The following is a 12,893-nucleotide window of genomic DNA, read 5'->3' as shown; positions in this document are numbered from 1 at the left end:
AGGAAAATTCTTATAAATAAAAAAATTCAAAAAAATATTTAGACTGGTAAATATTTTAAATTTTTTTATATTTAAAAAGTTCAAATTAAAATTCATTATAAAAAAAAACCTAAAAATAAATAGCTTGAAGAACATTAGAAATTTCATCTATAATAATTAAGTAAACATAAAGCGATATTATGTTTGAATTGATTTTCAAGTGTTTAAATATATATTTATAAATGAAAAAAAAAATGTATTTATAAATTAGGAGTGTACATGGATTGGGTTGAGCTGAGGTATTTTTTGGACAACCCGAAAATCTGGATTGGTTAGGCTTGCAACCCAAAGGACCTAAATAAAATCTTCAACCCAACTCTTAAAATTCGGGTTGGGATGGGTTGGGTTGTCGGGTTATAACTTTTTTTTATTTAAAATATATAAATTTATATACAACACATGACTAATAACTAAAATTTCATTAAATTCAATTGTTAAATACCAATATCTATGATATTTATTGCAAACTTTAAATAAAGATAAATATCATAATAATTTTAAAAGAAAAACATTAAAAATTCAGATTGGATTGGAAGTTTAACTTAACTCAACCGAAAACAAAACTAACCCAACTCAACCCTTATATTTTGGGTGGATAGTTTAGGATTGTTGACTTATTTGAACACTCCTATTATAAATACTTATAAAATCAATCTAAACCGGCCATATAAATGTTTGAAGAATAAAACATTTTTTTTGTTTTTTGAGACAACAGAACACTTTTTATATAAATCAAGAAAGTAGTATGCATTAATGAAAATTCAAGGAAGTTCTTTTATGGAAGAAAAACACATAAAAAGTAGATAAATAAAATTAATAATGTAAATAAGAAAATTTAAAAAGGCAGAAGATAATGAGAATTGAAAAAAAAAAAAAAAATCCTACTGTCTTAGAATCTCAGAGTGAGATCTAAAAAGGAATTGGTTAATGTATATTTAATTTCGAGTTATTTACAAGAAAATTATTGAGGTTTTACTATTTTTATCCTTCTAAATTTTTGTTAATAAAAAGGTGTGGTAAATTTTAATTTTTTTTTTTGGTATTTTCTTATCTCAAATGTGATAATAGTTTTTAAGTCAATTGTATTATCACAATTCACAACCGATCACAATGCTTATTTTGATGAAATCGGTTGCACATATATTCTTTGAATACTATTATATTTATCCATGTATAATTTTTATTTGAGTTCAAACATTATTTGGCCATTCAAACAATTTTACAATACCAATAATGTCAAAATAAAAAATAAAAATTATTCTTTATTTTACCTAATTTACATATTTTATGAGAAAAATATAATTTTGTTCCTCAATGTTTGAGTTAGGTTTGCAAGTGAGTCCTTGAGTTTCCAAACTCAAGAATTTTACTCTAAGCTTTGTTTGGAGTAGCGCCCCAGATCTCTTTATAAGTTTTTTTTTTTAATTAGACCGCTGCTACAAATAGTACTACACCCTTAATCGTGAAATATCGATTGTTTATTGAACCCTGTGAATTGCGTGAAAGTAGGATACTCCAAATTCGGGAGTCTAAGAGTTTTATAAAACGTTCTTGATGGAAAAAAATGTGAATGAAAGATCCCACTGAATTGAATTGGGTCCATGAATCTAAGAAATAATGAGAATTCTTGATCTCTGGTGTACCAGTTATCGTGCCCACGGTAAACACTGGGTAGCCAAGTGCGGAGCGGATAACTGCTGAAAGCATCTAAGGAGTAAGTCCACCCCAAGATGAGTGATCTCCTATTCCGACTTCCCTAGAGCCTCCGATAGCACAGCCGAGACAGCGATGGGTTCTCTGCCCCTGCGGGGATGGAGCGACAGAAGTTTTGAGAATTCAAGAGAAGGTCACGACGATAACCAAAAAGAATTACTGAATAGCTTAGTAAAATTGATATGACTGCTATGGATGGTCCGATACTGAATAAACGAGTATCACCTCTAGATGGAAACAGGAAAGCTCACTTGATATCAATGGCGGATCTAAAATTTTAAGTAAGAGATATAAGTCCATGAACATACAACTAGTGGCGGATTCAAAATTTCATGACACAGACATAAATTTATTAACCTCTTCTTCTCTATTTTCTCATCTTTTCATATTCTTCTTTCCCTGCCTTCATTTAGATTGGTTTTAGAGAAACTTCAATCGAGGGGAAAGATCCTTTCGTTTACATATCTTAAATCTTGATTTGATTGAGGAATGTAGCATGATTGAATATGTTATATTAATACAGGGAATCATTAAGTGAAAGGCTAAAAAGTAGCTTGGTATGTTGTCACCTATCATCTTTGATGAGAACAATACTAACCTTCGTATCCATGGTACTACCTTATGCTCCTCAGGTGATTTGCCAAGACATACTAATTAATGTATTCATTAATTGTTCTACATATTTTGGAGCTTCCATAATTAAAAGGATTCGTTTGTGCTTTTTCTCTTGAGATCGTTTCCTTAAGTTGTATTATTTGATATCGTCTTGTTGTATGCATGTCTATTTCCTTAGTTGTATCATCTGTGTGTCTTTTTTCTTAAATTGTATTATTTGTTCTTTTGGTTTTGGTTTTGTGTCAAGCTATGTAGCACTAGAAAAATTTGTATCATTTTTTGAATGCTTTTAATACATCTTAATAATAGTTACAATTGCAAGGAAACATAAATAATAGTGGTAAAAATTAAAGAAAATTTGGAAAGATATAGTTTCAAATTACAAAATAAGATAATTCAACTGTAATCGACGGTACTTCTTAAATTTAAGTTGGGGTTATCAAATCCATACATCTCACTTTTTTTTTTTTAATAAAAGGATCACTAAATAATAAATTAAGCAAATTTCCTTAATAAGTAGAGGAATGATTGAGTATCTATCCCCACCCCATATTTTGTTGAAAAATCAAAGTAGCACCGATACAACTTTGAGAAAATGAAATTGATGGAAAAATAAATGTTGCGAAAGCAAATCAATATCTCAATGTTTACTAAACAAAGAGAAGAAAAATGAAAATGAGAGTGAAATTCAAACTTCTTATTGAAGTAGGAAAAAAATTGTCGATACACAAAATGTAGTACACAAAATTGTGATATTCAAAATTTGATATAAAAAATTGAGATTTGTGATACACCCAATACATAGTAGCTCATCCTTATATAGGACAAGGACACGAACCTAATTAATACTACTAACCGACCATTTAAAACGATATTAAAAAGAGAAATTCACAAAATATTAAAAGCTTAAAAATAACAAACAATTTAAAGCTTAGATCTAACATTTATTTAGACATGAAACTGAAAATTAAATATAAAATTAAAATTAAGAAACTTAAAAATTAAAATTTTTTGAACAAACAAAACAAGAAATAAGAAATAGAAAATCCAAATTATAAAAGGAAGACATCCAATGGAGACGTGTCTCCCACTAGAAAAATAAAGAATGCAGAAGAAAAATTAGTTTATCACAACCGTATTATGTCAAGTTTTAATTTAAGAGTGTTGTCTTATGAATTAGTTTTCTAATATTCACTAAGTATCACAAATACAATCATCCATTGTTAATTTGGAAAAAATCTCAGATTTCATCTCAGCACTCCCAACAGTCCCTTAACGATTTATTATTTATCAAGTTAGCAGCATCTAAAAATAAAATCCAATGACAATAAAGCAATACGACTACGTTTAGTTCAACTGTTTGGATTTTTATTTTTTGTTTTTTGTTATTTAAAAGTCTATTGTTTTCTATGTTTTATTATCTACGTTAACACTATTTCATAACCAAAGTCAAATTTTGAAAATTTCAAAAAGGAGTTTTTGTTTTTTAAATTTGGCTAAGAACTTTAATGTTTCTACATTGAATTGTAAACTATGACTAAGAAATTATGACAGTTTTGAAAGACCCAAATGGTTACCAAACGAACCTAACTATTTGATTCTAAATAAAATTAGAAAAAATATCAATTTACGATGAATTTTTTAAAATTTTTTTTAGAAGATTTGAACCACAAACCTCTTAATCTTATACGTTAGTTGAATTAGTTGTTGGTGAATTTTTTAAAGTTTTGAGAGCAAATAAATATATAAACGGTGAGAAACTTAACTTGTAATTTAACGTTGAATTAATTACAAAATTCCAATTATTATACATGCTTAAACTTTAAACAAACAAACAAGTGATGGAAAATATACATATATAATCCATCTCATCACTTGGCATTCCATACATAAATACATACGTGTGTGTGTATATATATATAACACTCAAATATATATTCTCAAAATTCACACCACTGACAATGGCACTGACTTATCAAAGTCCGTACTCCGTAAACTCCTAATTCTCCCTCTGCTTTTATTTTGCTGTTTCTTCTTCGTCAACCCCCACGACGGCGTTCGCGGCGGCGGTGCGTCGTTGTCTTTACCGGCGCTAACCTGTATCAAAATCTTAATAATCCTCGAGTACTGCATCGACTGAGCAATTTGCATTGCACTCATCCCTTTATTCGTCAGCGCCTCGACGTCGGCGCCTCTCTCAACGAGCAGCTGGACTACATCGTCGTGAGCAGCCTCAACCGCGCAATGGAGTGCTGTGTAGCCTTCGTCCTCCTTAGCATTGATATCAATACTGATATCGATCAGGGCTCTAGCGGCGTCGGTCTGGCCCTTGAAGGCGGCTCTGTGGAGCGCTGTCCAGCCATTTTGGTCGCGTCCATTGATAGCGGCCCCACTGTCAAGGAGGAGTTGGATTGAGCGGACGTCGCCTTTACGTGCGGCGGTGGCAAGCTTGTCGGCGAGGCGGAGCACGTCGAAGAGGCGGGTGTGAGAGTGGTCGAACGCGATGTCGTATGGCCGTTTTCCGGCCCAATTTCGAATGTCTTTGTTGGCTCCTTTCTGAATTAAAAGCTTCACGATTTGCTCGTCGCCGATTCTGGCCGCCATGTGCAGCGCTGTATCTCCTGTTGTAAACAGCAACTGCCCTTTCAGTTATAAAGAATATTCGCTTTCCAAACAACTAGATATTTTGCACTTATTTACAAATTTACCCTCCATTGTTATTTTTCATTCTCTCAAGGTTGATCATAGGAAATTATAAAAAAAATAATAATAATAAATAACTTTTCTTATACACAAAATAAAATAAAATACATTACTATTAGGTGCGACCAAACTGCACAAAAAGATGGATTTTTCAAAAAATAAAAAACAATGCTTCACACTATTTTTAATTGCGCCCATTTTTTTACGCTCTACTATAGAGTGGATCAAATATATATAAAAGAAGAAGTGAGAATGTGGAAAAAAAATTTCATAAGTAAATAAGGTTATTCTAATGATCATTTCAATTTTATTTTTCACTTTTGAAAATTTAGCTTATAAACATTACTTGATATTTTTATTTTGAATTAAAATTCAAGATAAGTTTTAAATTATATAAGAAATTTAGGTCCCATTTAATAATCATTTCCTTTTTTGTTATTGATTTTTGAAAATTAAGTCTACTTTATCTTACAATGATTTGTATTTTTCTTAAGTATAATGATTAAATTCTTAGCCAAAATTTCAAAAACATAAACAAGTTTTTAAAAGCTATATTTCTTTTGTTTTCAAAATTTAGTGTAGTATTTTAAACCATTTAAAAAACAATTAAAAAAAATTTTAAAAGTGAAAATAGTGTCTATAGACATAATTTTCAAAACTAAAAATTAAAAACGAAATGATTATCAAACGGTTTTAAAGTTTTGTTTTTTAAAAAAGAATTAGCTCATTTTTACCAACAAAATAATTATCAATGAGACTTAGAAGGGACTTTCAAATGTCAGTTTTGCCCATGGCCCCAAACTTTTTTTTTTTTTTTTTCTTTTTGGCTACCCTTAGTCAACTCTTTAATGAAGTAAATGATGGGGATTTATTTGGATGGATATTATAAATTCAAATTGTTAATTGACACTTCCTAAGATTAATGATTAAATAGAAACTCTATGATGGAAACAACTAGAACTGGTTAAAGAAGGGAAGTTTTGTAACCATATGGATGAATTCAATTAGTTTAAGATAATTTTACAAGGTTAAATTACATTTCCATCAACTTGGTAGTGTTAAATATTGACATGAACTTTAGAAAAATAGTTTTAGCAAAAAATTTTAATCGTTTGTAGTGGATTAAAAAACACTTTTGATCCTTAAACTTTTATGTAAATAACAATTCAGTCCATAAATTTTAGTTAGTAACGATTTGTCACTACAATTTCAATTTGTAACAGTTTAATCCTAACTTTAATGAGTTACAATTAGTTAATGTAGTTTACCATTTTTAATGACTTTTTATCGTAGAAAATATTAGTATGATTTGATGAAATTTTTTATACAAATTTATAAATTAATCAGAAATCAAATTCATCTAACTAATAAGTGACACTTAATTTTGATGAAAATTTTCACCATAAGTACTAAATCAGTTACAAATTTTAGAGTAGACTTAAATTATTATAAACTATATATAGACAAAATCATTATCAACTAAAGTTAGGAGACAATATTGTTAGTTCTGTTATAGTTTAGAGAACTAGTGTTTTTAATTTTTCTTTTATTTACCATTTTCAATTAGTAGTAGAAGTGTTCAAATGACCTAACCACCCGAATAATCTAGACTATCCAATCCAAACTATTTTAATTTTGTTTTTGAGTTGAATTGAATTTTTTATATTTTTGTTAGATTGGGTTGGATCTAAAGTTGAATAAAAAAAATTGGTTTGATCCAACCTAACTCGAATTTTATATATATATTCATTTTAGAATTGATGTATTTGTGAATTCTTTATGTTTTTCTTGTAAAAACATTTGTTTTTGTATAAAGTCTAATACATATTATAAAGGTTCGTGAGTTTTATGATATTTTAATTATTAGAAATGTGTTGTTGATAGACTTATGTATTTTAAATCAAGAAGAAAACAAATAATAAACCCAACGGAAACCAAATACATCAATAATTAATAGTGAGAGGGGATGAGAAAAGTGAGAAAGTCCACCTTGTTCAGTATTACGAACATCAGGTTTAGCGCCATTAGCGAGAAGCAGCCGAGCACAGTCACGGCGGCGCTCTTGAACAGCGAGATGCAGCGCCGTATCGCCTTCCTTAGACAGAGCATCAACACAAGCTCCTTTCACCAAAAGCAGCCTCAAAACTTCCACATGCCCTCCGGCCGCCGCCAAATGAACCGCCCCAAACACAGACCCTTCTCCTCGCTCTGTACTCGCTTTTCTCGCCAACAACAGCTCCACAATCAACGCCTGCCCTGCCCCCGCCGCTGCCTCCAGCGCCGTCATGCCACACTCCCCCACTGCCTCCACATCCGGATTAAACTCCAACAACAACTGCACCAAATCCGCCCTCCCCTGCCCAATCGCCAAGTGAAGCAGAGTTCTCCCCTGTTCGTCTACAGAGTCCACCGCCCTCCAGCTCGGCTCACTCCTTTCCAACACCTCTCTGATCTGATCCATGGCCCCATCCGCCACCAGTCTCGCCACTACAGCCGACCCCACAAACATAACCTTAATCCCACTGTCAATGAAGACCTGTTTCTTTCTGGTGGTGAACCAGTCGGAAGGAACAGAGTCAAAGCTGGAGGAGAAGTCTTTGATCGCGGCGCCGGGGACGACGACGCTGTGGAGGAGGAAAGAGTCATCAGAATAAGGGAAGGAATCGGGGAGGTTGAAGCCCGGTGGAAGATGGTAAAGGATTTCCACTGTTAAAGTTGCGAGTGGAGGAATGATTCCAGATTGGGGCTTGAAAGTGTAGCGGGATTTGATCAGAGGCTGCAGCCGGAAGGCGACTGGCATGGTGTACATGACGTTCCGAAGAGTGAGGTCGCCGGAGCATTTTTGGCCCGGTTCGATTCTGATTGGGATGAGGTTGGAGGGCTCGACGGTGATGAGACGATCCATTTTTTGGGGGGATGAAAGGGCAGAAACAGAGGTTTAAAAAACAGAGGTTTAAAAACAGAGGAAGGCCGGCGGTTGATTATAAGAGATTGCCAAGTGGGGATGTGAAAAACAATGGGAGACTTGTTCTATTAGGCCTCTTTTTCTTATAATTTTGTTGTCTTTTTCCTATTTCTTTACTTTACAAGATACGCATTACAAACAAGGAGGAGCTTTGTGGGATTCTCATTTTTAATTTAATGTTTTCTATTTTTATAGTGATTTAAGAAATGAGGTGTTTCTTTGGAAATGTGTAGGATAGGAAAATCAAAATCGAATATCTTGAGTTCGAGATTAATAGTATAATTACTATGTCAATTAAAATAGGTTCATTTTGGCTTTTTTGAATATGTTTTTAGGGTATCCAATTTTATTGTTTTGGGATATATGGTTGGCCAAATAATATTTTAGGTTCTAAATTTTTTACGTCCAATGTGATAGAATTTTCCATTGAAAAGATTAAAAGATCTTCTAATTTTTAGAAGATTCATTTTTGTTCTTCTTTATTTTTTTTTTTCTTTTTGAGTTGCTTGAGAGTGTGAAGATTGTCTACGAACATAGGTTTTGTAGCATATTTTGTTGACATTTACGTGTTTTTTAAGAAAGTTTTTTAAAAAGCTACCTAACATAGAATTGTTTCAAGTTACACACGTTTAAACTTTAAGCTATTATAAGTAGGAAAAAAAGTAGCATTTAGTTATAAATTTCTAAAACATTTTTTCCTTAGAAATACTTGCATAAATTCAAGAATCGTGAAATTTGGTTGAAATTATGTGGTGAGAACTTAATTTCATTGTTTAAATGATAGGATAGTTTTTATGAGTAATATGAAATCTCTTCTTGAACATAATGATTTTTATTGACAATAAAGAAAAATATTTTCATGTATCTTATACTACATCTAATTTTTAAACACAATCATTCAACTACTATTTGTCACATGATAAGTTTTTTTTTTCTTTTATAATATTTTTTAAAATTTTCAATTATGTGGTTGAGATAACCGTAGAAAAAAGGGTACAACTTAGAAGGTAGGAAGTATTGTTCAACCATATAAATCACATTTTTCCTTTGATTTATAGCATAGTGGAATTTTACTTTTCAACTCTCAAATTGGTAAATTCATTCCTTTTTTCTTTTTTCTTTTTTTTTTTTGAAATAATGCACTCTTCTTGTAGGAAAAGCGAATTAATTATTATTATTTTATATATATAAATGATCCTATTACAAAGTCAAGTTTGGCTTTTGTGTGTTTTGGGAAATAGAAAAAAGGAGGTTTGGACTTGGTTCTTCACCAATTTTTAATTCTCCATACCCAACGTCACATATTATTACAAATATTTATTAAATTTGATATTTCTAAATAATTAATCGTTTCAATAAATTGGATTATTTTTTCTTATAATTTAAGAAAGAGTAGTTGGGAACTTGGAATTGAAATGAACCAAACCTAGTTTGAATTTGAGGTACTAAATTGTTATCTTACATTTTATATGGTCATGTTTCTCCTGTTTTTGAGATGAGTATGTTGGAATTAAAATTAGTTTGATTAGATTATGCAAAGTAGTCGTAAATTTTTAGGCACATTTGTTAGTGAAGGCTTGTTTGAGAATCCCACATTGCTTAGTTTAAGAAGTGGAATCTCTTTCTTATACTTCTTAGGACTTAAAAGGTGCCCATATTTTAAAAGGAGTGAGGAGATAGGTAAATGTGAATATGGTTGACATCCCATATGTGCACTATTTAAGCAAGGTGAGTGTGTCTCTTTTTTATTAAAAAATAATTGTTATTTTATTTTTTTTTAGAAAATATATAAAAGAAATAAGTTTTAGTCGTTCCAGTCTTCTACCCACGTCTTATGCACACGTTCTACGATTGGGCGCGTTTATAAAAGGCATGAATTTTCATCAGTCTTCGCAACTCATTTTTCCTCGGTCTCTCTCGATTTCGAGCATCTCAGTCCTGAAGGGTGTGGGTTTTTCGATTTGGGTACAGTGTAGCTTCGATCAATATAATTTTATATATTCTAGGTTGTTTTATTCTAGGGACGGCGTGACAATTCTATAGAACTACTCGCACAATTGGGCAAAGCCGCGAAACGTCTTAAAGAGACCAAGATTCGCGACTCAGCCTGTAACAAGTTTCTGGTTTGCAGGTTCCATTTTCTGACTACTACCATTCGTGACTATTCATTGTTGTCATTTTTTGTCCATTGAAGGGTTGTAGTTTTAACATTTTAAAGACGTATTTCATCTATCACTACTGCGATGGCCCTTGGGAATCAGAACGACATCATGACATCCGACCTCAACCGTCTATTCCGGTTTGAATGAGCGAACTTCAAATGGTGGAAGCAGTAGCTGTTGTTTTTTCTCATAGTCAAGAAGGTTGCCTGACACTTGTACTACGAAATACCAACCATCCCGAAAGAAGATCCGACTAAACAACAAATAAAATAAGCTACTTATTGGGAAGAACAAGATTTTTGTATAGAAATTTCGTATTAAGTGGTTTAACTGATGATCTGTATGATTACTATAGCACAATGAAGATAGCAAAGGAACTATGGGATGCCCTACAAAAGAAGTACGATACCGAGGAAGCTGAGTCAAAAAAATAGGTCGTCTGCTGTTACCTTAAGTTCCAGATGACGGATGACAAATCTATGGAGACCTAGTCCCATGAACTTCAGAAGATAGCCCATGAAATAATAAGTGAAGGTATGCCCATAAACGAGCAATTTTAAGTTGTCATTATTATTGATAAGTTGCCTCCTTTGTGGAAGGATTTCAAGAACACCTTAAGGCATAAGACCAAGGAGTTTTCCTTGGAGTGTCTGATCACCTAGCTAAGGATTGAAGAAGAAGCCCGAAAGCAGGATAGAGACAGAAGGTGAACACTATTCCTGGGAAATCTGCCTCTGCTGTAATAAAGCTTGACCAAAATTCTAAGAGAACTAAACGGAAAGGTTAGAACCATAGTTCTAGCAACCAGAACAATCAGAAGAAACAGAAAATCCCCTTGGGAGAAACGGTACAATTCCTTTGCTTTAACTATAATAAATTGGACACATGGCTAGGAATTATAAGAATAGACATCATCCTATTGGTCAGGCGAACTTGACAAAAGAACCGTTAGTTACCATGATCACAGAAGTAAATGTGATCGGTGGTTCTGAGAAATAGTGGATAGACACTAGCACTAAGCACCATGTCTGTTATGACCTTAGTCTCTTTAAAACTTATACTGAAACTAAGGATAAAAAAATTTTGTTGGGAGATCATCACTCAACAAAATTTGCTGGAACCGACGAGGTGAAGCTAAAGTTTACAACTGGGAAGGCTCTCACTTTGAAGGATGTCCTGAACACTTCGGAGATAAGAAAGAACTTGGTCTCGAGCTATCTCCTCAACAAGGCCAGATTTATCCAAATAACTAGGGTAGATTTATATACCCTAACTAAGAATAATGTATTCATAGGAAAGGGTTATGCAACTGAGGGCATGATCAAATTAAATCTTAATGTTTGACATGCTAGACTTTATCATGTTAATAAGAGACTAATTGTAACATGATTACGCTGGAAATGATACCTAAGTTATCCATGAATGAATTTGATCAATGTGAATATTGTATGTTGGGAATGTCCTAGAACTCGCAGTTCGTGTCAAACATTCTATTTATCAATAATAATAAGTTGTTGATTTTGCATTCTACTATGAAAATCCAATAAACATATCCATGACTATAGTCTAAATACTTTAACTTTATGTGGTGACATAAACAGGATCAAGTTAACAGTATATAGCCTAAATGGTCTAATAAATATATGGATGAAATTGGGTATCTTGGTAACACTATTGGATGTGACCCACTCTGTAGTTGTTACAAGGAGTTGTAAAGTGTTACAAACGATGTGATCCATAGATCGTTCATATAGAGACATGTGAGTGGGGGCATCCTATGCAATGAGTTTGCATATAGACTGGACCACGAAAATGGTCACTTTACTTTATAACGACCGTTTACTATTAAAACTGACTATTTCATTTATTAAGTTACCTAGGTTAACTCAATCTTAATCCTGAGCTAACTATGAACTCTTTTTATTCGGGATTATCTTTTGATCTACAAACGGTGAGAGTAGTCCAACAACACTGCTCAATAAGCCTCCCATTTTGAGGATAAGACCGGATGAATAGCTAGGGACATGGCCCTGTAAGATGGAATTCACCCCTACTCGATTTAAGGTTAATAGATAGGTTGTTCTCTTAAGTACTGATTCCAGATCTTGAACAATCGGGGCCTCGCCTTCTCATGATAGAGAAAGGACTTGATTCATAGGTATTATGAATCAAAATTATTCATTAGAGGGTTAGTACGAACTTAAAGAACAAGATGTATTCACAGGGGTAAAATGGTTATCTTGACCCAACTATGATTATGAACAACCTGTGAAAGATCGACTTACTGATTATGGTTATATCAAGTGGTCATAATATATCTACAGTGAGGGGAGTTCAACTATGTGTTATAGTGGAGTGACCCATTAGTTAACAAATGGAGATTAATTCGGTCTAATGAGTTTAGCCAATTAATCTCGGATTGTTAGAGCCCATGATCTGTAAGTCCGCGAGGTCCTCCTACTAGCTCGTAAATGGATAAGCTTTAGAATATCTTGATAAGTTAATTTGAAACGATCAAATTAGAATTAAACGGAATAGGAGAATTTATATTTAAATATGATTTAAATATATGAAGATGGATTTGTGTAAAAATTAATTTAATATTTGATATTAAATTAATTAGAATTATTTAAATGATTATTTAAATACTTATTTATTAATTTTATTAGAAAATTAATTCATGAAATTAATTTTAT

General features: G+C 32.4%; 1 protein-coding gene across 1 annotated transcript; it reads right to left on the bottom strand.

Moving 5' to 3' along the window:
• Window positions 1-4,133: 4,133 nt before the first annotated feature.
• On the bottom strand, window positions 4,134-8,052 carry LOC120091736 (protein VAPYRIN-like). Its single transcript, XM_039049852.1, has 2 exons — window positions 7,060-8,052; window positions 4,134-4,988 (listed from the first exon to the last, which is right to left on the bottom strand). Exons 1-2 carry the CDS (start codon window positions 7,973-7,975, stop codon window positions 4,315-4,317), a joined length of 1,590 nt encoding a protein of 529 aa, XP_038905780.1. The 5' UTR covers window positions 7,976-8,052; the 3' UTR covers window positions 4,134-4,314.
• Between the last annotated feature and the right edge of the window lie 4,841 nt (window positions 8,053-12,893).

This window comes from Benincasa hispida, chromosome 11 (genome assembly GCF_009727055.1).
Source record: "Benincasa hispida cultivar B227 chromosome 11, ASM972705v1, whole genome shotgun sequence".
NCBI classification, from domain to species: Eukaryota; Viridiplantae; Streptophyta; class Magnoliopsida; order Cucurbitales; family Cucurbitaceae; genus Benincasa; species Benincasa hispida.
This window is presented reverse-complemented; position numbering and strand designations above follow the sequence as displayed.